At 43.7% G+C, this 25,598-nt stretch overlaps 1 protein-coding gene across 2 annotated transcripts; it reads left to right on the forward strand.

The window, feature by feature from the left end:
• The first annotated feature begins 286 nt into the window (after nucleotides 1-286).
• KCNMB3 (potassium calcium-activated channel subfamily M regulatory beta subunit 3) lies at nucleotides 287-25,485 on the forward strand. 2 transcript variants are annotated; one of them, XM_055126133.1, is made up of 4 exons: nucleotides 287-348; nucleotides 13,792-13,980; nucleotides 16,643-16,842; nucleotides 24,130-25,485. In XM_055126133.1, exons 1-4 carry the CDS (start codon nucleotides 287-289, stop codon nucleotides 24,252-24,254), a joined length of 576 nt encoding a protein of 191 aa, XP_054982108.1. In that variant the 3' UTR covers nucleotides 24,255-25,485. The 2 variants fall into 2 exon arrangements, with proteins under 2 accessions (XP_054982108.1, XP_004603346.2); XM_004603289.2 differs by lacking the exon at nucleotides 24,130-25,485 and adding an exon at nucleotides 21,024-21,912 and having other exon boundaries at nucleotides 16,643-16,841.
• The last annotated feature ends 113 nt before the right edge of the window (nucleotides 25,486-25,598 follow it).

The raw sequence follows: 25,598 nt of genomic DNA on the forward strand, positions 1-25,598 counted from the left end.
CAGGTGTGAGCGCGGGCCGGGCGCTGACCGCGGGGACAAGCTCCGGGAACAGAGAACCCGCGCAGGACCTTCTGGGGCGTCCCCGCTCCGCCTGGCCGGGAATCTGCAGGTCCTCCAGGGGTGCCGGCCGGCCACCCCCCGGCCCCCACCTGCCCAGGAAAGTGGGCGCGCACCCCCCCGCCAGGCCTCCCGCGGGGCCCCCACTTCCGCTGCCCTAAGGCGGCATCCTCGGGGCGCCCTCGGAGGGCATGACTCAGGTGCCGGGAGGGCGCCGGCCTCTGCGCTCATGCAGCCCTACAGCATCCCGGTGCAGATCACGCTGCAGGGCAGCCGGCGGCGCCAGGGGAGGTAAGTCACCCCGGGGCTCGAGATGGGTGGGCCACCGCGAGTTTGGAGACTGAGTCGGGTCTTTACCTAAGGAGGCCCAGCTCCCAGGCCCCCTGCAGCTTGCACGTGCCCTTTCTGGCTGGCTCCCTCCTCAAGGTGGCAAGTTGCTGCGTGGCTAAGGATGCTTTAAAATCCGCTTTGGGGGAGGCGCTGGAGAGCTAGGACCCAGGTTAAAGCGGTGGTCTTGCAAATGACAGGTCCTGGCTGGCTCCTCTAGCACGGTGTGCAATGCTCCCCCAAGCATCACCAGGAGTGAGTCCTAAACACAGAGCCAGGAGTAAGCCCTGAGCACCACACCCCCAGTCCAAAGCCCCAGAACCTCATCTTTGGTCCTCAGCGCCCAGACACGTCCATCTCCCTCTGGCTCACCAAGTGATGCTCAGTAAACAGCTTTTGGCTGGACGGTACAATGAGGACATGACCGCCAGCGTGGGGCCAATGGGTGAAGCTTGCTCTGACCTCAGGATCAACTAATCCCAGTGAGCTCTCCTCTCTCTGCCTCATGCCTGTGTCTTGAAATGGGCTTGGCCCTAAGGCCATCTCCATCTGTGCTCTCCAGACCATGCCATCGGCTCTCCTTGGCTACATTAGAGCCATTGTCATTAACCACCCACTTGAACTTCTTCAAGGGGAAGTGAGAGAGTTTGGTTCCCTCAGGATAAAGCAAAACAGAGACCCTGAAGTGAATCTGCACTTCTGCCCCCTTTCCTGCTCACCCCCTCCCTTCTCTTCAAGGGAATTGGCAGATGTGGGCATGGGGAAGCAGAGAGAAGAGCAGTGCCAGCAAGTGAGGGAAGGAGGGAGGAAGTGGTGAGGGAGGAAGTAGCCAAAGTTGGGGAGTTAAGGCTGGAGCGATAGTACAGCGGGTAGGGCATTTGCCTTGCACGTGGCTGACTCGGGTTCAATTCCCAGCATCCCATATGGTCCCCCGAGCACCGCCAGGAGTAATTTCTGAGTGCATGAGCCAGTAGTAATTCCTGAGTGCAGAGCCAGGAGTAACCCCTGTGCATCGCTGGGTGTGACTCCAAAAGAAAAAAAAAAGCTGGGCAGTTTACTCACCCTAAGTGGGAGCTGGGGAAGTGAAAAGAGGAAGTAAGATCACCCAGTCAGCACATCACAGAGAAGGACGTGGGGAGAGTGACCCCTGGACAGAGGAGCACAGGAAGGAAAAGGAATACAGTGGCTGCAGAGATGAAACACTTACTCCTAGAAATGAATGCATGTGGAAACAAAACACTCCTAGAAATGAATTCATATCTTTGTGAAAACAAAACTCCTAGAAATGAATTCATTTCTTCATGAAATGGTCAAGTCACCCTATGGCAGAGGACCAAATATTTAATATGTAAGGGAACGTGTTTTAGTGTCTTAATGCCTGAATCATGACCCAGTTGCCTTCATGTCAGACCAGTCTTCTTGTCCCCAAAGCAATCCAGAATCCCATTTTCATTCCTGAAACGCACAATTGGATAATTGCTCTTTCCTCTTGCCAAGCTTGATGAACTATGTTGACTTTGCTCAACGTCATTTGGTGTTTCAAAAGAAGTGGTGAAATAATGTAATTAAAAAATAGGGAGTTAAAAAGAATGACCCACATCTCCTCCGTAACACAAACAAATTACAGGGGAAGAGTAATTTAACATGTTTAATATTAAACTGATAGTAAATATTAAAAACTTACATACACATGTGCAATGATTGTCGGATGCATGATCAAAGTTGAATGAGCTGCCACTTCTTTCTGAGAAAGCCCTCTTGCACAAGTTCCAGTGGAGAGAGAAGCAGCTTTTGCAAGGATTATGCTCAGATAAGCATGTTCAAGCTCTTTAAAATTGAGTTTGCCTCTGGCTAAACCAGCAGGAGTTTGCCACAATTTGTGTTAGTCAAGGTTAGTGGGAATCCAGGGGAGTAACAGAAGGGGTGGATTCCTGATGTGAACAAAATAGTTAGGAGTGGAGATGGGAGGCCAGAGTGATGATAGTACAGTGAGTAGGGCACTTGCCTTGCATGCGGACAACCTGGGTTCAATTCCTAGCACCCCATATGGTCCCTCAAGCACCACCAGGAGTAATTCCTGAGTGCAGAGCCAGGAGTAACCCCTGAGCATAGCTGGGTGTGACCCCAAAAAGCAAAAAAAAAAAATGAGTAGAGATGCATTGTTAATAGCATTGCCGCACTGCTGTCCTCCCGTTGTTCATCGATTTGCTCGAGCAGGCACCAGTAATGTCTCCATTGTGAGACTTGTGACTGTTTTGGGCATATCAAATACGCCACAGGTAGCTTGTCAGGCTCTGCTGTGCAGGCGGGATACGCTTGGTAGCTTGCTGGGCTCTCCGAGAGGGGCAGAGGAATCAAACCCGGGTCGGTCGTGTGCAAGGCAAACGCCCTACTCGCTGTGCTATTGCTCTAGCCCAGCAACAACAACAAAACTATTCACAGCTGGGGAAATACTGAAAGGGTTAATGTACATGCTTGCCACGTGGGAGCCTGGGGTTCAATCCCCAGGATTGCATGTTCTCCCCACCCTCATCCCAGAACCACTGGATTTGTTCCTTACCCCAACAACATGCTGGGAATAGGCCCGGATCACCACCAGGAGTGGGTCAACCACCCCCTCCCACTCTCCCTCCAGAAGACTTTACACTCATGTTACCAGCTAGAGAGCAAAATTATACGACTCTTAAGTGCTTTGAGGTCTTTGGATGAAAGGGGCTTGCAGATACCACAACCTTAATTACAGGACTGTTTATGGTTCCAGAAACCTGGAAACGGTTAAGGAAATTACGACATGTTCAATTGACGGAATATTACGTAACTGATAGAAGAGTTGCAAAGAATCATCATTAGTGAGTGGGAAAATGCTTATTCTATTAGGTGAAAAAAACAACACACAGACACAAACCGTCTCAACACTGTCCAGTGTGAGTTCATTCTGTTTAAAACAATATAGAAGATGGGAAATAATCCAGTAAGTGCATAGTAATTATCTCTAAGTGGTATAATTGTGGGGGAATTTTTGTTCTCTTCTTTAGACTTTTCCATCTTTTCTAAGATTCATAAAATGAGCATAGGCCAATACATTGCTTTCACACATCCTTTAACATTTGTTGAGGCTTATTTCATGGCTCAGGTTTGGCTGGGTCTCATTATGTTCCATGTACATGTGAGGGAAAATGCTTAAAAGATGGGGTGTCTGTGTGAGCTGCTGTGGATCCCAGAATCTTGCCTATGCAAGACATGCTCTACCACTGAGCTACAGTTCTGGCCAAGAACATAATTTATCTGGTTGAATTATCAATTACTACAAGAGTATGAAACATATTTCAAAAGCAGATAGTGGATCTCCCTGTACTTCCTGTAGTTATAGGGCAATGCCATTCAGCTCATATAAATCAGCAGTTCATATCTTCTAGGTGAATCTAACAGTTTACAAAAATCCCCATGCACCCCATCTCCTTTGCTGCGGTGACCAGAGATTGCTCATCCTTGGTGATGCTGCTTGCTCGCTTTCACTGGTGGGGCTTGCTGAGGGTCGACTACTTCAGTTGTGGTGCTTGTTTGTATGTACTTGGCAGTGTGGTGCTCCAGATACCATACACTTTGTTGTGGCTTTGGGAGTTCCAAAGGGTGGTACTGCCAAGAAGGAGTGATGCTGGAGATTAAACTCACAGCTTTATGTTTTCAAGGAGGCCACTTTGCCGCTAAGCTATTCCTGGTCCTCGTGAGATGAGTGTTAAATCAATGTTGTGACCTTTACTTTTATTGTGGTGTGTGTCATGGGGTAGGATGGGGTCACACCTGGTGATGTTCAGAGCTTACTACTTACTACTTACTTCAGGGATCACTCATGGTGGTTCTTGGGGAACCATATGTAGTACTGGGGATAGAGTCAGGGTCAGCGACATCAAGGCAAGCCCCTTAATCCTTGTACTATTTCTTTGACTACTAATAAATTTAAAAAAACTTCTTTTGGGGTGGTGGGGTCTGTTGGGCACACCTGGAGGTTCTCAGGGCTTACTCCTTGCTCTTTGTTCAGAGATCACTCCTGGCAGTGCTCAGGGGACCAATTTTGGTGTTGAGGATCAAACCACGGTAGACTGCATATAAGGCAAGATATCTGCCTGCTATACTATTGTTCCAACATGGCCCTTTAAAAATTTTATTTTTTACTTTATAAATAAAAATATTTATGTAAACCTTTTTAGTTCTGCAAATTTCAGAGAGTGAACAGATAGTCTCATTATCCCAATATTTTCTGAGTGAAGAGAATAAAATACATTATGACCTAAAATTCCAATAACCAACACTCTAAGATGGCCCATACTTTTAATAAAGCTTTAGTCTCACATCATCCAGGGTCTGAGAGATAGTGTAGAACAGAAGGTACTTGTCTTACACATGGCTGATGTGGGTTCAGTCCCCAGGACTACATGTAGTCCCTTGAGCCCCAGTGGGAGTGATCCCTGAAAACAGAGCATAATGAGGTGTGGTCCAAAAAAGTTTTTCATCATCCCACTTTTCTTTCTTTCTTTTTTTAAATTGTATTGAATCAGTCACTCTGAGATAGCTACAAACTTTCATGTTTGGGTTACAATCACACAATGATCAGACACGCATCCCTCCACCAGTGCACATTCCCCACCACCAGTATCCCTGGTATACCTCACCCCTTTCCCACCCTCCCCCTGCCTCCACGGCAGACAACATTCCCCATACTCTCTCTATACTTTGGGGCATTATGGCTTGCAACACAGACACTGAGAGGTCATCATGTTTGGTCTATTACCTATTTTTGCTATCGTTTTGTTATCTCCCATCCTGACTGATTCCTCTAGCCATCATTTTCTTAGTGATCCCTTCTCTATTTCATCTGCCTTCTCCCCTCCGCTCATGAAGCAGGCTTCCAGCTATGGGGCAATCCTCCTGGCCCTTCTATCTACTGTCCTTGGGTGTCAGCCTCATATGATGTTATTCTATACTCCACAAATGAGTGCAGTCCCTCTATGTCTGTCTCTCTCTTTCTGACTCATTTCACTTAGCATGATACTCTCTGTGTCTATCCATTTATAAGCAAATTTCATGACTTCATCTCTCCTAACAGCTGCATAATATTCCGTTGTGTAAATGTACCAAAGTTTCTTTAACCAGTCATCAGTTTTCAGGCACTTGGGTTGTTTCTAGACTTTGGCTATTGTGAACAGTGCTGCAACGAACATATAGGTACAGATGTCATTTCTACTGTGCTTTTTTGCATCCTTGGGATATATTCCCAGAAGTGGTATTGCGGGGTCATATGGAAGCTTAATTTCTAGTTTTTGAAGGACTGTCCATCTTGTTTTCCAGAAACATCAGCCCACTTTTCCTTAGAAATTCTCTGACAAATTTCAGGCTTTATATATAAATATGTATATATATGTACATATGTTTTAGAATTATTTTTAGTAATACACATTCATTATATATATACATATATGTTTAACTTTAGTCTTCTAACTGATTCACTTAATTTAGATTTATTTTGTAATTACTGCTGTACTTGGATTTATTTCATTATATATATTTACATAAAAATTTTGGAGGGGGGTGTTACTGGCATTACTCTCCCCGAGATGTGACCCAAGCGGCCGCATGTGTGCAGCCTCTCCGTTGCGAATGACCATGATCCCGGAGGCCACCTATCTACTTTTGGCACCAGCAGCTTCTTGCAGAAATGTCTCTAGAACTAAGCCATGGCCCCATGCTGCCCAAGGAGGGGAAAGGTTTTTCTCTCTCGGCTTTTCCTTTTGGGGGGCAGAGGGGAGTGGAGTGGTGACCGCCATCTTATAAGGACCACTAAAGAAAGGTACAAGCTTGCAATGATACAATTTCTGGCAGAAATTTCCCTGGACTTAGTTACTAAAATACTAAAATGAAGAAATCCAAAACCACGTGGCCACAATAGCCACATATGATATGAAGAGACCTCATATCTCTTCATTCTCAGCAATGGAAAACAAATTATCAAATGCTTCCTTTTCAGCAGGTCTGATTTTGGGGGGGGGAACTCCAAACAATAATAGTGAGTATTTTTTGTGGAAATATTGAATGTAATCAAAGTAAAGAGAAAGTAAAGTGAAAATTATCAGCTATACAGGCAGGGGGTAGGGGGTGGGATGAGAGGTATACTGGGGTTCTTGGTGGTGGAACATGTACACTGTGAAGGGATGGGTTTTCGATCATTGTATAACTGAAACTTAAGCCTGAAAGCTTTGTAACTTTCCACATGGTGATTCAATAAAAATAAATAAATAAAAAATAATAAATGTCAGAAAAAAAATTTTGGAGGGGATTTGGCCCCCACTTAGCAGTGCTCAAGGATCACCCCTGGTGGGCTGCAGGGACCTTATGGAGTGTCAGGGATCGAACCCAAGTTGGCCTACGTGCAAGGCAAATGCCCTACCCACTGTGCTATCACTTCGGCTCCTGTATATGTAAAGTGTGTTCCATTTCCTTCCTTTTGTTGCTGTGTTAGTTGTGATGATGAAGTGTCAGTCGCAGTGTTATCATATTTTTATGCTTTGCATTTGTCTTCCTCCCCCCCTCCATGAATTTCTTTTTCTTGCATTCTTTTAGATTGATTTTCTTCCACTTGTTGGCACTTCCACTCATCTGGAAGTTGCAGTAACTATTTGTACTCACATACTGGATGTTCCAGGAATTTTATTGTACTGACTTGAACTTAACAAGTTGAAATCTATTTCTTCATCTTTTCCCTGAAAACTATTAGGAGGCCAGGGGTGAGGCTGCAGGGGGAGAGCATCTGCTTGGCATGCGAAGTGTCCTCTGACCACACATTCCGCCCCTCCCCACCCCCGCCCCCGGCAACTGGGTGTGCTCACCACAATAATTAAAAATAAAACAAAATAGGCATTTCAGACACATTGACAATGTCACCCTTTCATTTAGGTGCTCCTGCCATGTCACCCCTTTAATTTAGATACTCCTGTCATATACTTGTCTTTTCCTTCCACTCAACAAGGTATAAATAACAACAACAATTATTGTTATTATCTTATAAGGTCATTATCTTTACTCACCCATTGACCCCTGTGATTGCTTTTGATTTCTGGTTAAAATTCAATTCCCGAGTCTGAACTGTTTTACATAAATATGTGATTTTCTCTTCTGTGAGGTCTTTGGTTGGTGAACGTGGTGTATGTCGGAAATGTCTTTGTACCATACTTACAAAAAATTTAACAGTTTTATTTTACTGTATTTAAATTTTGAGGGAAAGAGGTTTGGGCAGTCTCTGGTGATGCTACTCCAGGTACTCAGTGCCTGCGAATGGGATCATATGTGATGCTGGGGATTGAACCCAGATTTGTTACATGTAAGGCAAGGGCCCTGCCCCTTGAACTGTCTCTCTGACTGTCTTTCAACATAGTGACAATATTTGTCACAGATTTTCACTCTTGTTTGAGCAAAACTCTAAAAATTGTTCTGTTTTGTTGAAGTTAATCTTTTATTTTATGCTGCTTTTAGGAATTTTTTATGTCTATGTCTATGACTATCCTTGTGTGAATTTCTTTGTATTTTACTTCCTCTGGACTTCTGGAGTTTGTGGTTGGGTCTCTACCAAGTTTGAAATTTCATTACTTAGAGAAATCTTGCTTATGATTTCTTTCTCCCTCTTCTGCCTAAAGTTCTGAATAACTTGCTCTCAGAAATGTTCTGTTTTCCACATTTTAAAACCTTTTTCTTTAAAGAACCCTTGGATATTATACTCTTACATTCCATCTCATTTCTTATCAAATGGTTTCTTTAGATATATCTAATCTAGGAAATTTGTCCATTGAAATTTTGTTCTCTTTTTTCCCTAAAAATTAGATTTGATCTAAAAACAGTAGTGTGGACATATTCTAAAAGTATATTTTTCTATCTTTTTTAAAAAAAGAAATAAAAAAAGCTCATTTGGTGGCCGGAGAGATAGTACAACAAGTAGGGCATTTGCCTTGCACACAGCCAACCCAAGATTGATCCCCCAAATCCTATGTGGTCCCTTTAGCACTCACAGTAATAGTATTTTCTGAGTTCAGAGCCAAGAATAACCCCTGAGCATCACCGAGTGTGGCCCCAAACCCAAACCAAATAAACAACCCTGCCCCCCCCAAAAAAAAAATAAGCTTATTCTGGGCTGAAGTAATGATACAGCATTGCTGACCCAGATTCGATTCCCTCTACCCCAGATGGTCCCCTGAGCACTGCTAGGAGTGACCCCTGAGCATAGATGCAGAAGAAAATCCTGAGCACAGTTGGGTAATAGCCTCAAAACAAAAACAACAAACAAAAAAAGCTCATTTGTGCTATAAAGTTTTGATTCCTTTATTTTTCCAGAACCTCCCAAGTGACTGTTCAATATAAGGGCCTGAGGATGCCGGGGTGGGGTTACCGGGGCCGCCCCAGTGGTGCTCGGGGCCTTGAGGGTTGTCCCTGGTCATGCTCAGGGGACCATGTGGTTGGTACCAGAGATGAACTGGCAGACAAGGCTTTACCTTAACCCCTATCTCCCAGCTCCTTTCTGATCTTTTCACATCCTTCCTTTGTTCCTTCATACTTACTAAGATGCATTTGTGTCTCTTGTCAGTTCATGTGATGTTTTGGGTGGGTCTGATTCTCTTGTCTGCTTTTTTTTTTTTTTTCCCTCAAAGAGCTGATCATGCACAGTCTGACTTCTGGGTGAAAGCATACCCTCCTTGGAAGGACAGGGTTCCTGCTGGCTGACGCTGGAGCTCAGCTTCCCCAGAGACGGGAGGATTTGTTTCTGAGCGGGGGCTGAGGGCTGCCAGCTTGAGTTCTTAATGAGCTGCTTGCTTAGCTCTGGGACCTGGGATTTCCCAGCTAGTGAATCAGGCTACAAACTCTCTGGGGTTCTCCTTAAGGTTATGTAATCCCGCGGGAGATGGTAATTTTTCTTTTTTCCTCTCCGGGTTTCTACTCTCACATAGTTTTGCTCCTTTGGGTTTCTCCAGCTCTTTTGTTGAGTCTTGACCAGAATTTGTTTGAGCTCAGAGTGGATGTCCAGTTCACCATGCTATGAAACAGAAACTAGTTAGTATTATGGGAATAAAAATGCATGGGTGTGGGGCTGGAGCGATAGTACAGCGGTAGGGCGTTTGCCTTGCACGCGGCCGACCCGGGTTCGATTCCCAGCATCCCATATGGTCCCCTGAGCACGGCTAGGGGTAATTCCTGAGTGCAGAGCCAGGAGTAACCCCTGTGCATCTCTGGGTGTGACCCAAAAAGCAAAAACACACACAAAAAAATGTATGGGTGTATCTATGTCTAGCTATTAGTTATTTTTTGGGAGGAGGGGGCACAGCTCACTGTTCTTAGGGTTTACTCATGGCTCTTGCCAGTTCATGGGAAATTTTGGGTGGATCTGATTCTGTTGTCTATTTTTTTTCTCACCATGAGATCACTCCTGGCAGGGCTCAAGGGATCATATGGGGCTATGGGGTGCCAGGGAAAGAACTGGATCTGCCAGATGCAAGGCAGACTCCCTAGCTATTGTGTTATGGTGCTAAGCAATTATTTTATTGTTTCATTATTTTATTGTTTCCTTCCCCTTCCCCACACCAACATGATACAACCTCTTCACAAGTGGCCTCTGGTGTGTCCACTTATCATCAGGCCTTGGATTAAAGTGTAAAGAAATAAAAGTAAGAAATATAAGTGGGGCCAGGAGTCAGGAGTCAGTGTTGCACATGCAAAGATCCAGCTCTCATCCCTGGCACCTCATGGCCCTCCAAGTACCATGGGGTGTGGCCCTGGTGGCCCCCAGCACTGCTGGGCCTGAACATCATCATATCACCAGGCTAAACATTAAACTTCCTGACCCAGTTAATCAAGTCTCATTGGTCCCAAATGTCCTGAGCACTACTTAGGAGTATCCCCCTGCAAAACAAGAAGAGAGAGAAATGGCCCTGTATACTGGTTGAGCCAGTTTTGTGCAATAGACAATACTACAATTGGGTCTGTCTCATGGCTGTATCTGTATTGCTACTGATTGCTGAATTAGCTAACCTTTCAGTAACAGTATTGCAAACCACAGTGCCTAAAGGGAAAGAGAGAGAGAGAGAGAGAGAGAGAGAGAGAGAGAGAGAGAAAGAGAGAGAGAGAGAGAGGGAGAGAGAGAAGAAAAAAATCTGCTGTAGAGGATTTACATTTGGATGAAAGTTTAAAATATTTTTAAAAAATAAAGACACAATAGACTAAAAAAATAGAATTGTATTGTTGATGATAGCTCATAATCAACCTCTTCACCTCTGGGTCTCTTGGGTGTTAACCTCCAAAATTCCTTAAAATATACCAGAGAGACAGCACAGGGCTTAAGACCCTTGTCTGGCACACAGCTGGCCCCTGTTTAATCCTTGGTACCACACAGGATCCCACAAACACCACCAGGAGTGACCCTCGAGCACAGAGCCAGAAATGAGTAAGCTCTGCACACCACCAGGTGTGGCAAAAAAGTAATTCCTTACTATCCAACCCAATTAAAGTGAAAATTTGGGACATAAGGGAAAAGGCAGAGATATTGGTCCTAGAAACCTAGAAAATGTGGAAACTTTAGTTACAAGTTTTTTTAGGGTTGTCTTTTCTCAATCAATTTCCATGATTAAGTTGATAAGTTGTATCCATTTGTCAACAGCTGATGAAATATTTTATTTTATTTTATTTTATTTTTTTTAATTTTTTATTGTGGAAAGTTACAAAGTTACAAAGTTTTCAGGTTTAAATCTCAGTTATACAATGATGAAATATTTTAAACTGAAGAGCCAGAGGCACAGTTCTGGAGTTCATGCACTTGCCCTGCATCTTGTGGACACCAGCTCGAATCCTCAGATCACATATGTTCCCCCAAGAAGGCAGAACCATGATTTTTCCCTGAATACTGCTGGGTGCAGGCCCCAAAGAAAAACAGACAGAAAGGTTCACTTAGGGGGGGTCTGGAGCAAGTTCAGTGGTTATGGTGACTTTCCTGGGTTCAATTCCTGGCACCACATAGCCCAGTTGGCCTATGAGTCACAGGAGGGGCCCCTGGACATCCTGGACACCACTTGGGAACCTCCCAAATTTATGTTTAAAAATTTTGCACGTTGTTTCCTTGCCTATTCTCTGAGGGTGGGATGACAGAGGGCGAGTAAGAGCAAAGGAGACCCAAACTGCCAAATCCAGTGCCTTGAGACAAGGGTGGTTGTGGAGGTGACCACACAGTTGCCCTCACTGGGGTGTTCCCCACAAAGGCTCCAGAACATTCTGAACTGCTTGACATTACCCCTGCTCCCTTTGGGAGATGCTCCCGGGGCATAGAGAATCAGGGAGAGGAACGGGGAAGGATCCAGGATAAAGGATAGAGTAATTTTTTTTTCTTTTTTGGGTCACACCTGGTGATGTTCAGTGTTGACTCCTGGCTCTGCACTCAGCAACTACTCCTGGTGGTTCTCTGGGGGACCATATGGGATGTGGGGAATCAAAGTTGAGTTGGTCAAGTGCAAGGCAAACATCTTCCTTACCACTGTACTATTGCTTTGGCCCCAAATACAGAATAAATGGAGATTTAGATTTATTCTATATTTAGATTTTATATTTTATATTTATTTAGATCCATCCCTCTCTAAGAGCCCAGCAAGCTACTGAGAGAATCCCACCCTCACGGCAGAGCCTGAGATTTAGTCTAATAAAATAAATTTAGAATAAATTGCCAGTAGAAAGAAATCAATTGGCAATTCCTTTGACTAATTTGGTGCTAGGCTTCAAATTTTGTTAAGATTTCTATTTCTTTTCAATGTTTTATGAAGGCTCCGTGATTGACGAAGTTGCTCATGACTTAGTTTCAGGCATATAACGTTCCAACACCAACCCCTCTACCCGTGTTAACTTTCCTCCCCCGTGTGCCCTTCCTACCCCCCAAGTCTGCCTGCTTGACAATCACATTCTCAGTGCTGTGGTCTCTGTGACTTAGCTAAGCATTTATGCAGTTCGCTGGAGCCAGAGATTCTACCGTTAGAGCTGCAGTTGTTTGGCTTAAGATTTATTTGGCCTCTTAAAATGCAAATACCTCTTGGACACAGATGCTAACTGGTGGGAGGGGGCTACCAGAGCAGTAACACAGGCCACAGGATGTGGTGGGACTGTGGCAAATTGGAGAAAACGCCCCGTCCACAGGGACAGCTGTCCCCACCGCCTGGCCAGCTGCTCGGGAACAGGAATGTGGGCTTGTGGTTGTTTCCAAGTCAGAAATGATCATTTTTTTTTTTTGGAGAAATGTCATGATTCTTAAAGTCTTAGCAACTTATCCATTAAAAACACAATAAAAAGTATTAACACCCCCCCCCCTCCACACACACACACACACAAAGACTTGAACAAATACAAATAAACCCCAGAGGCCAACAAACAAACATAAAAGACCAGACAAATAGCACAACCACAGCTAAGAAGGGCTGGGAGCTGTCCCCACTCTGATCTGTGTGTTAACATTCACGACTCACTGGCTGCTCCACTGCGGAAGAACGGATCACGGCTTCTGGTAGCAGAGGAGGGGGCAGGAGAGGAGAGAAAAATAGAGAAATAGAGACAGTGGGATGCACAGAGAGAAAAAGAGATGAGAGAGACAGACACACAGAGACAGGAAGAGAGAGACTCAGGCAGGGCTGCGGTGGACAGAGCGGGAATGAGGGCTGGAGAGGACCATGGAATTCTCAGCACCCTGAGTGGACTGGGCCCCCGACTAGAAAGCCCTTTCCAAGAGCTGGCTAGAAATAAACGAGTCAAGTCCAACTCTTTCAGGATAATAATTTCAAAAGCAAACTTGGAGAGTCATTGTTCCCTGACGGAATTCTCTGGACAATGTCAATTCTCCTTCCCAGGGAGGTTCTACAGTATCTCCGACAGATGACTAAGTCCATGACACTTATTTACAGGAAGCAGATGAAAACTACTCAGAGGGCTCCCTTTCCTAGCCAGGGTGGAAACCCTTCCCTAAAGCCTCCCAACAGGCAACGAGTCAGCATAATTTGTTCCATCGACAGTCTTTATAACACATTGTTTTGGGGTCACACCAGGAGGTGCTCAGGGCTTCCCCCTGGCTCTGTGCTCTGATGGGGATCAAGGATCAAATGGAGCCGAGGATCAAGTGGGGTCAGCTGCGTGCAAGGCAAAGCACCCAACCCACTGTACCATTTGTTCTGGTCCTAGAAGGACTTTTGATCAAACCTTGCATGTGGAATCTCACTGATGCATTGTCTGCCCACACATGTCAGGTGGGCAGCAAATGAGGTCCACCCTGTCCTCGCCTCACCCTGGCCGTGGAATATTCCTACTTCCTTCTGAGCTCAATGGACCGTCTCTTCCCTTGTCCCTCAGGACAGCACCTCCTACCTCCGCGAGGAAGGGAGTCCTAGGGCCAAATGGAGACACATCAGAGGTGCACCCGAAGCTGCCATCTAGCGCCGGGGAGGACCGCGCCATGCAGCTCGGGTTTGTGATGATGGCCTCGTCTGTGCTCATGTTCTTCCTGCTTGGAACCACCATCCTCAAGCCTTTCGTGCTCAGGTAAGGAAGAGAGAAGAAAGACGGAGGACTTCCAACTCAGATGAGCCCCGTGCCCGTGAGAGAGGAGGGAGGCTTGTTTGCTCTGTCAGCCCTCCTGGCTGGGGTCCGGAAGGGGCATTAGGGCCACTCACTGTGGTTCTCGGGGCTGGGCGAACTGGGTGTGGAGGAAGAGCTAGGGAGAAGCCTGTTGCTTTGCCTGCCCCCATTCCAGTCTCAACATCACTCCCCAACAAGTAACTGCAAACCAGGCATTAAAGTAACACCTCCAAAAAAATAAATAAAGTAACACCTCCTGCTTTCGCATGCAGCTATTCTGGAGAATGCCTTTATTTATTTATTTATTTATTTATTTATTTATTTATTTATTTTTTACTTTTTGGGTCACACCTGGCGATGCACAGGGGTTACTCCTGGCTCTGCACTCAGGAATTAATTACCTTTGGCCATGCTCAGAGGACCATATAGGATGCTGGGAATCGAACCTGGGTCAGCCACATGCAAGGCAAATGCCCTACCCACTGTGCTATCGCTCCAGCCCCCAAGGAAGGGCTTTAAATCCTCTACATGAGCACATTGGGTTGGAGTATTTTGAGTTTGGCCATGTCTATCTGACACACAAAAGCTGCTTATACCTATCCATACTTCCTGAAGTCCTCGTATCACAGTTAAATGATGGGCTTTGTCTGTTTGAAGGCAAGTTAATTGCTCATTCCGTTAATATGCCCATTTATTTCAGCCCTAAATATAGCCTTGCTTCCTGTGACAGGCTCTGGCCTGGCCTTTATAGAAAAAAAATGTATATTGAACACTGCTGCATGTGGCCCCCAAACAAAATAAAACAAACAAACAAAAGGCTAGTGCTGAACCCATGGCGGAAACTTATTTGCTAACTTAACACATGTTTTTCTAAGGCTACATGCGGCGTTTTATATCCTGGACCTGGAGATCATGTTCAGCTTTCCTCTGTGCCTCAGCTTAATTTTATTAGTGAAGAAAAATGGTTACGTATGGTCTGAGATCCCAGGAGTGCACTCTAACCCTCTCTGAACAGTATTTTTGAGCATTTTGACTTCAGGATTTGTTCATTGAACTTGTGTGTAGGAATCATAGGGCCCACCGGGGAGTGAGTGCGGAGGATACTACAGGCTCTGTCAAAGCCTCTCTGGCCACCCGCTCTGTACCTTAGCCTGAAATGGCTCTCGGATGACTTCATGTACGACTGTGTTTTCTTTTCAACACCACAGCATCAAAGTCTTCATGAGTGGGAATTTTGTCTTTCACTTCTCCTAGCACCTAGGACGTTCTGTTTATATAATGTATGGCACACTCTCAAGGAACATTTCCAAGTCAAATTGAATTCAGTCCATTTATGGAACTTTTATATAGTCTGTGTATGAGAAGCAGGATGATTTCTACTTTATGTAAATAGCACATCCTATTTGCCTTTTCAAATGTTATTTACTTTTCTAAAGGGTAAATAGGATGTAGCTAAAAATCACCTCAAGGGACTGATAATAAAAATAAGTGACTCTCTTTCTCTCTCTCTCTCATTTGGACCACACCCAAATGATGCCGGGGTGGGGGGAGATTTTCCCTGCTCTGTGCTTGGGGGTTGCTCTCAGAGGTGCTCAGTGGCCCATGTGATACCAAGGAGGCCAAGCAGGCCATGTGCATGCTAAATGTGTGCTCAGACCATTGAGCTATCTTTCTGCCCCAACTTTTCTAATAGGTGATTTCTTGCTTATAAGATTTTCATTCGTCTGGAGGCTGGAACGATAGGACAGTGGGTAGGCTGTTTGCTTTCCACATGGCCGACCCGGGTTCAATTCCCAGAATCCCATATGGTCCCCTGAGCACTGCCAGGAGTAATTCCTGAGTGCAGAGCCAGAAGTATCCCCAGTGCATTGCTGGGTGTGACCCAAAAAGAAAAAAAGAAGATTTTCATTAGTCTCTGGAAGTAGAATAGGTTTCTAGTTCTGCAGAAAATAAATGGCCACAGTCTGTGTTGGTGTTGACTTATAGGATCTTGTGGCTGGTTTGTCCAAAGGTGTATTTCTACACACTTGATCTTAGCCAAAAGGCTGAGAAGTGATAAAGGTGTATTTCTATCTAGAGAAGCTGAAGGGTTTGTGTTTTTGAGATGATGAGGCATGAGAGGTAAGCTTTGAGAGAGAGAGAGAGAGAGAGAGAGAGAGAGAGAGAGAGAGAGAGAGAGAGAGAGAGAGAGAGAGAGAGCGTGAATCATGGATTGTGGTGACTATAGTTCTATAGTATATAGGGTAATATTGCTGAAGCTCTCTAAATATGTGCATATTAAAAAACAGTAAAATATACAGATTGCTGGCCTTCTGAAAATCAAATGAACCCAGATGTCAGGAAATGTTGCTGCAGAATCTGTGTTTTAGAAAATTTGTCATTCTACCAAACATATTTGGATGCTTCTGCAGCTTGAACAATATTGAGGATAGATGTGCTGAGGAAGGTCTGGTGGAGACTTGGAGAAGAAAGACTGCAGTTTGCTGCTGGCTCTCCCAAGTCTCCATGCCCCAAGAATGCTGCACCAGCCCTTACGGTCCTTGACTGCCTTGAATCAGACACCTGCCTCAGGCTGCCACGTTAGATGCGCAAAACTCAGTTCTCATTTCTTCTTTTCAACTCGTAGCACTCAGAGAGAAGAATCAAATTGCACTCTCTTGCACACACACATCACGGAAGACTGGATGGACTGTGCGTTCACGTGCGGGATGGACTGCCGAGGGCAGGGCAGGTACCCGTGTCTTCAGGTGTTTGTGAAGCTCACCCATTCGGAGCAGGAAGTGCTCCTACATTACAACGAAGAGGCGCTGCAGATCAATTCCAAGGTAACGGAGACGTTAGGAAGTGTGCCAAGCGCAGCAATTACAGCCAAGAGGCTTGGGCACAGGGATCTTTTCGGGGCAGACTGCCCTCAGCAGGGTGTTTGAGAGGTAAATCTGTTTCTGGCTTGGGACTGTGTGACAGAGGTCAAATGAGGATAATTGAAGCTAAAAGTATTCTTGGAAGGAAAATGGGAAATCTAGTCAGGAGGGGGAATTTTTCCAATATCACAAGTTGGAGTCAGCATCTAAAGGCTGAGCCAACAAACAGATTCATTTGTAGGCAGTTCTGCTTCGAGAGGTCCCACTCAGTCTCTGACAAAGATTCTAAAATGCGCTTTCAATTCATTTAAAATCAAGCAAGCCACTTTTCTTATCTTTTTTAAATTAAAAAATTAGCCCTGTAGCACTGCACTGTCCCCTTGTTCATCAGTTTGTTCGAGTGGGCACCAGTAACGTCTCCATTGTGAGACTTGTTACTGTTTTTGGCCTATCAAATACGCCACGGGGAGCTTGTCAGGCTCTGCCGTGTGGGCAGGATACTCTCGGTAGCTTGCTGGGCTCTCTGAGAGAGACAGCTGCGTGCAAGGAATCGAAGCCGGGTCAGCTGCATGCAAGGCAAATGCCCTACCTGCTGTGCTATCGCTCCAGTCCAAATTAAAAAATCTTAGGCATCATGGTTGACAATACTGATAGGGCTTCATATGTAACACCACACCCTCTCCCACTTCCTCTGCCATCGTCCTGGTGTCCCCACTCAATACCCTCATTCACTCCAGTGGTAAGCTTCCTGCTGAAGTCCAGTTCTTGGTTTCTGTTGCCTTTGCTTATTTGTTATTCCTCCTCTTTCTTTCTTTCTTTCTCTTTCTTTCTTTCTTTCTTTCTTTCTTTCTTTCTTTCTTTCTTTCTTTCTTTCTTTCTTTCTTTCTTTCTTTCTTTCTTTCCTTTCTTTCTTTCTCTTTCTTTCTTTCTTTCTTTCTTTCTCTTTCTTTCTTTCTTTCTTTCTTTCTTTCTTTCTTTCTTTCTTTCTTTCTTTCTTTCTTTCTTTCTTTCTTTCTTTTTCTTTCTTTCTTTCCTTTTTCTTTCTCAGTCACACCTGGTGATGCACAGGGGTTTCTCCTGGCTCATGCACTCAGTAATTACTCCTGGCAGTGCTCGGGGGACCATATGGGATGCTGGCCTCGTTCAAGGCAAATGTCCTACTCGCTGTGCTACCGCTCCAGATCCCTACTTTTTAAAGAGGTATTCAGATTGTTTCCCCCCCCCCCAAAAAAAAAAAGGCTGGACTAGTCAAATTCCCACTAGCAATAAATGAGGGATCCTTTTTTTCTCCACATCAGTGCCAACACTGGTTGTTTTTGTTCATTTTGTTCAGTGCAATACTGACTAGAATGAGGCGAAATCTCATTGTTGTTTACATTTGCACTTCCCTGATAATAAGTGCCGTTGACCACTTTTTCAGATAACTTTTGGCTAGCTATGTTTCAGGAATGTTCTGTTTATCTGTGTCCCGCACTCCCATTTTTTGATGGAGTTATTTTTTTTCTTATGTAGTTCTTCCAATATTTTATGCATCTTGGATGTTGACCCTTTATCAGATGAGTGGTGGGAAATATCCTTTCCCACTGTGGGTGTCTTTAAAAAATGTTTTTCATAGATGTTCACAATAATTTATTACATTCAATATTCCAACACCAATCCCACCACCATTATACTTTCCCATCACCATTATTTCGAATTTTCCCACCACCCAAGCCTGCTCCAAAGGCAGATACTAAATAATTTATTTTGTATTGCTTGTTATGAAAAATCCACTAAAAATGATCTAAAAATGTTTACTTAGAGAAAAACGTGTGAAAATTGTTGTATATCTCCCTTGGAGCCATTAAGCCCCTGTATCACTAACATGCTGTTACACATTGAGCTAATATCTATCTATCTATCTATCTATCTATCTATCTATCTATCTATCTATCAAGATTGGTTGCCTTCTACTTTACACCCCATCAAATGTGGAGTGCTACTCATCAGACATCAGTGGTATAGAGTGTGAGATGTTGTGCTCCAAGAATTCTAAAACTTTAAATAGGGTCATAGAACTGGAGTTAAATTTTTAATTGAATGGTGATTAAGGGGTTGGAAGGCATATCTGCAGTGTTGCTTTCTTCCTATCATTAATTGTGAATCTCTAGATCATGGCCATTAAAGAACTTATGTGGTGCCCAGAGGCACTTCCTGGGCATGGCTGCCAGGCTCCCAGAAGCACAGGGAGATGGGCAGAGGGAACCCATCCCCTACTTCGTGAGAGCCTGGAGATTTCAGTCACAAAATCCGCATACCGGGTTTTTTTCAGCGTATTCATTCTCATGTGTGAGGGGCTCACCCAAGCCTGTGAAGAGCGGCCATGGGCATGGTGGCAATTAGGTTCTGGAGGTTTTTGGCTGCCGGGGCTCTGTTGGGGCAGGACTCTGTTGGAACAGGCTCACCCACCACTCCGAGGTGCCCCCAATGAAGTCAGTTTGGCACAGATGACACATCTCTGCAGCGTGTTGCTCTCTTCCAATATTGTTGTGGGTGTCTTTTTGTTCTGGTCCTTGTTTCTTTTGCAGTGAGGAAGTTTCTTGGTTGATGAAGTCCCACTATATTTGTTTCCATCTGCTTGGTCAATTGCACTGAGTCATTGAAGATAACGTTTAGCTTTGATGCCATAGAGTGTTCTACCTGTGTTTTCCTGGATATAATTTATGGATTTCGGTCTGATATTGGTCTTTCATCCATATTTATTTGACTTTTGTTAATGGTATGAGAAAGGAGTTTGCATTAATTCTTTTGGCGGGGGGTCATGTGAACAACACTTATCCCAACACCATTTGTTGAAGAAGTTTTTTTTGCTTCACTTTATACTTTTTGCTTTTTCATCAAAGATTAACCATCTATATACCCGTGGATCTCTTTCTGGATCTCAGTTCTGTTCCATTGATCTGAGATCTGCCTATATTCCAGTATCACTGGAGTTTGAAGTTGGGGATAGAGAAGCCTTTTTCATATTAAGAAAAAAACTCTTCAGAGATTATAAGTCTGCTTTTAATGTTACTTAGGTGGTTAACAGGATTCAAAGCTTACATTTACATGCTACCATGAAGTTGAGTTATGAGATCAGCTGCTGTGTTACCCTTTGTTGTCTTCCTTAATCACTTTCATTCAGTGATTTCTACTTTTGAGGCAATAACTTTTACTTACTTATTTATGTTTTGTGGACCCGTAATCAGTACTCTGGGCTCCTGGCTCTGGACTAGGGATCACTCCTGGAGGGGTTGGGGGACCACATGAAGAACTGGGGATTGAGCCATACCCACTGTACTCGCCCATCCACTTGGAGCAATTATTTTGAAAGCCCTCAAATATTTTTTATAAGCCAGGGCACTGTATCCAGTGCATAGCAGATAATGGTAATAAATCTCAACCTTTTCCCTTTATTTTGGGAAGGGTTTTTTGGGTCCACTCCTGGTTGTACTCAGGGCTTACTTCTGGCTCTGTGCTTCAGGATCACTTCTAGATCAGCTCTGGGGACCAATGCGGTGCTGGGGATCACACTGGGGTCAGCTGTGTGCAAGGCAAGTGCTTTAACTGCTGTCTTCTCTCTTTTTTTTAAAAAAAAAAAAAACAAAAAACAAAACACCCACCAGCTGAAAGCCCTCTTTTCCCTATTGGTTCTGCCTTGCAGGAATAAAAATTCAGGCCATTCTGAGAGCCAAGGGGTAAAATCTCTGTGCTATATTTCAGGGAAAATTTTCACTCTAAGAAATGAGGCATTGTTCAGACAATGGAGGTAGTGAAATGACATAGCGCTCAATACATTTCATTGAGTGAACAACTGGATTTACCAAGTAGATTGTCCAGTAAGAGATCACAGGCCAGCTCAGGGAGCAGCAGTCCTTTTGAAGCTGGTCACCGCCTCTTCTGGTACATCTGTTGACTAAGAATTCCTTCCCACATCCCCGCGTCGTGCCTGAACTGGCCGTCTCAATCTGGGCGCTCCCGCCAACACTGCCCCTTGAGCGCGGTCACCTCCGAGAGCAGCAGTCCCCGCCAACAGCTTTAGCAGAAGGCAGTTTCAGATGAAAAATTGTGTAAGTGCCTGGGGCCAGGGGCAACGTCCTCATCTTTCTTCCTCCTCCATATTCCCAGTGCTTTTACACTCCTAAGTGCCACCGAGATAGGAATGACTTACTCACCAGCGCTTTGGACATAAAGGAATTCTTCGATCACAAAAACGGGACCCCGTTTCCATGCTTCCACAGTCCGGGCAGCCACGCAGAAGACGTTGTTCTCATGAACAAGTATGACCCCATGATTATCTTCCACTGTGTGTTCTGGCCTTCGCTGACTCTGCTGGGCGGTGCCTTGATTGTTGGCATGGTGAGGTTAACACAGCACCTGTCCCTGCTGTGTGAGAAATACAGCTCTGCACACAGGAATGAGGTGGGTGGCCACGCAGCCTACAGGGAACTGCAGAAACTCAAACCGTGCAGTGCGCGGGGGCGGAAAGGAAGGAGCGGGGAGATGCTGCAATGGTGGCAAGATTAAAGTCTGGTCCTCCAATCCTTAGTCTGACCCTGGGGCGAGGAGCAAGTGATGCCTTGGGCAAATGAGCCACAGAGAGATAATTAACACTAACTGTGATGATTTCTCTTAGGAAAGCACTTTGTTCACTTATTTATCTACTTAGGTTTTGGGGCCTGGTGGTTCTCAGGGGTTACTCCTGGCTCCGTGCTTGGGGGTTGCTCCCGGCAGTGTTGGAGGACCACGTGGTGCTGGAAATCAAACCTGGCCCTCGGAAGGTAAAGCAGTACTCAGCCCACGTGGCTGTCTCCCTGGGTCCATGAGAGAACCGTTAAAAACGTCCTCATTTCGTACTCTAGGCTGTGGGTGCCTACACACTCCCTGTCTTTTCTCCAGATTTCATTACATGTGAACCAAGGAAGCGTTTTTTTTTGTTATCACATGGCAGAAGAATCTCAAGGTAGCTGTACTCGAATTCAGCTCCAGCTGGAACTGATAAACAGTAAGGGTATCTAAGCTAGTAGGCAACAAACAACCAGCCTACTCACAGACAATATAAATAGAACATAAAAACATTTCTCAAAGAAATCTGAGATTTCATTAACCACAGAAAGATGGTAATTTGGCAACTTCACAAAATCCGGGTCTCCCATTTTAGTTACAAATTCATGCTAGGGGAAGAGCTTGCCACACAGAAGATTCCAAGTTTAGAGTTATTTGTACTGAAGCTTGCCATCAACCATGTAATTTTTCTTTCAGCAAGTTTTTCTTTTTTCCTGCTTAATTAAGCCTCCCATGAGCTCATTTTGTTCTTCCTGCACAATCTAGTGGGGATGGGAGAGAGAGGGCTCGGGATGTGCTAAGAAGCAGGTACACTGTCCTGCACAAAATTCACCTCAGTTAATCCACATGGGGGATTAGAAAGTGTAGAAAAGCTCCACTCTGCTTGTCTGTGTTTTAATTACCATGGTTATTAAATAAGATGGTAAGATGTCACAAGCACTTGCTAGGCTAATTACACTGTACCACTGTCATCCCGTTGACCATCGATTTGCTCGAGCAGGCACCAGTAACATCTCCATTTGTCCTAGCCCTGAGATTTTAGCAGCCTCTCTTTACTTGTCTTTCCCAACAGTGCTGCACTGGAGGCTTTCAGGGTCAGGGGAGTGAGACCCATCATTGTTACTGTTTTTGACATATCGAATATGCCACTCGGAGCTTGCCAGGCTCTTTACACTCTTTACAGGCTAATTACACTATGAATGGAAAACTTTGTTCTGAAAACCAATGTGCTTTAAATTATTTTTAGAAGTTTAGAAGTTGGGAATACGGCTCAAAGTGGTGGAGCCCCTGCTTAACATGTATGAAGCCCTGAGTTTGATCACTGACATCACGTCCCTCTGTGCTCCTGCCCCCCTGCCTAAATCCACAGTGCACTGCCAGATGTGACTGTGGTGGCTCCTGATTATCACCAGCTTGAGTAGTGCAGTGTTGGTCACCGAGCCATCCTGTTGAATGGGTATTTTATTATTAAAAAATAAATGATCAGTCTCGGTGACTTTCATTTAGTGGGTTAGGGTTGGGAGCTGCAGAACGGGCTGGCTGAATATGATAGGCATTTCAAGTCCAGAACACGGGGCTGGAGACATAGTACAGTGGGTAAGACACTTGTCTTGCACAGTCAACCTGGATTTGATCCCTTAATCCCACAGGGTCTCATTTGAGGAGTGATCCCTGAGCTCAGAGCCAGGAGGATGCCACAGGACCACCAGGTATAGCCCCCAAATCAGAATAAATTCAATTAAATAAAGGCCAGAACATGCATTTTAGAGAGGTGTGATACATTATTTTGCAGACCAAAGACTTCCTTGTAATAAAGCATGTATTTTTACACACATTAAATCAATTGCAGAATGAATTTCTGTAGTTTTCTTAAAAGAAGGGCATACTTCTACTTTACTTTTTAGTGCGTTTAGCACTATTCTAGCAATCTTGTGATTTTTTTTTTCTCCTAGCAAACTCAAAAGCACTCATTTGGAACTCACAGTGTGAAACAAAGTGTTTCAGTTACTACAGTTTTCCATTCATAGAATGGCTATTTGGCTCCTCTCAGGAAAGACAAACATTATTCTTGGGGAATAAAGTTAATTTGGAACCATGTTAACAAAGTTATTCACACCGTTTGATAAATAAACACAAGTTAAGCGATCATTTGCTGTAAACTGTTTAAAAGCAAAGTCCACATGCCTTACTGGTGAAAGCCCAAATTTACCTTTTGCAAAGATTATGATAATTGAAAAGCTAAACCAGTTTGCTTCCAGCTTGCCTGCACTGTTCAAGTTCTGGTCTTCAATTAACTTGAAAAAGTGTCTAATTCCATATATAAAGCCATTCATACATTTATATGCATATTTCTGCTTAAGATACCAGTTATAAAATCCTTTATGCTTGAAGGAAGTTAATATTTAACTGCATTTCTCTAGTATTCATAGCTCTACTAGGGCAGAAAAACTGGCTTTTCAGGCAGAGTAGTTTGTTTTTCCAATCAACTTTTCTTAATCTTGAGGTAAGAACTCAAATTCAGTTAAAATTTGATTGTTAACAGCAGTTTTTAAGTATCCAAAAGAAATGGTGAACTGTAATGATCACAAATTTTTGCTTAAGATGTAACACACTAAGGACTGCTTGAACACAAGTAGAATTTTCTTTCTTTCTCTTTTTAATAAACAATGTGATGTTATAGACTGCAAAGTTAAAGAAAAGCAGACATTAACAGTTTCTGATGAGCACAAACAGGAAGTGCAGTCACAGGTCCAACTTCTTGCTAGAAACAGCAAGACTGGGGAGGGGGCATAAATTCAGTGACGCTATTATCCCATATTCTTATTACAGTAACACATGCATCTTGATGTGTCGAATACTTTTCTGGGCCGTCATTGAAAAAATATTTTAAAGCATTTTTCTCTAACTACTGCAGTATAGCACAAGACTTCAGTTCATTGAAAAACAAAATGCAAATAGATTTGCTATAATAAAAGGGGCTGGAAAGGGTGGTTGGAGCTCTTTTTTTTTAAAAGTCCAAATATTTGATGTGTTAGTAATACTCTTTTGTTAGTGCTCTATTCTCCCAAGATATTAAAGTCTTATGTTACAAAAGAACATATTCTTTTAGGTTTTTATTTAACACAGTTAAGTTTGGGGCCTAGCCTAAATCAGACCAAAGCCGTTACCTGCATTTGAAGTTTTTGGTCCATAACCAAAAACATTCTGGAAACCAGACAGTCAAAAATCTTCAACTACTTTTAAGAACAGAAATTAGATACGATGAGATACGATGAAGGGTTTTTTCTTATGGAATCAATAGTAATTACCACATTTGGAAATTCATACTATAGTGTTCACTAAAGATATATATATATATATATATTTGAAGAAATAAAAAGCAGTGAAGATTTTCTGCCTTCTTGCTAATCCACAGTAAGAAGAATCACTTAAAATTATCACTTAAAAAAATACTAGCTTTTAGCATAACCACAAAATCACTGTAGCAACAGATTAAATAAGGCTTGGATGAACTAAAATCTTATGGAGTGCATTAAAAACCATTTTTTACTTAACACAACGATTGGAGTCTATGGTTGGCAGTGAAAATCAGTTACCCACCTATGCTAAATGTACCATGAACTGATTTTACTTCCTATCCCCAATTCCTGGCCAATGAAAACTGTTCTATGTAGTTGTGTAAAAGTTGTCAAATACTTTCCTTATGGCTCATTAACTGCCACTTTATGGTAACTACCATGGCTTTAATAGTAAGATATCTAAAGCTAAGCAAAAGAATGGAGCTATACTGAAAAAAAGTGCAAAGCCTTAATCAACTGCAATACTGGAATAAACTAAGCCTCTTTAAAAACTGACCCTAACCTGGGAAACTCCTCATCAATTTTAGAACCTTATACAAAATGCTTCTTGACCAGGGCTGGCAAGCAATGTGCATACAAATACTGTACAAACACTTATTTCATTCATAGTGAAGAATAATTTCAAATGTCAAATTTAAGAAGCCAGCACTGTGGACCTCCTGGCACTAGTCTTTTCCAAATGACTAGGTCAACAATTTAATTTTAACCAAATTTTCTTTATAATGTCTCCAATGACATTAAAAACCAGATATGCCACTTCGAATTTTATAAACTCATA

Source organism: Sorex araneus, chromosome 2 (assembly GCF_027595985.1).
Source record: "Sorex araneus isolate mSorAra2 chromosome 2, mSorAra2.pri, whole genome shotgun sequence".
NCBI lineage: Eukaryota > Metazoa > Chordata > Mammalia > Eulipotyphla > Soricidae > Sorex > Sorex araneus.

Coding starts and splice junctions, on each gene's coding strand:
- KCNMB3 (XM_004603289.2), top strand. CDS start 287: ATGCAGCCCTACAGCATCCCGGTGCAGATCACGCTGCAGGGCAGCCGG. Junction 349..13,791: donor AGCCGGCGGCGCCAGGGGAG/GTAAGTCACCCC, acceptor CTTGTCCCTCAG/GACAGCACCTCCTACCTCCG. Junction 13,981..16,642: donor CTCAAGCCTTTCGTGCTCAG/GTAAGGAAGAGA, acceptor TTCAACTCGTAG/CACTCAGAGAGAAGAATCAA.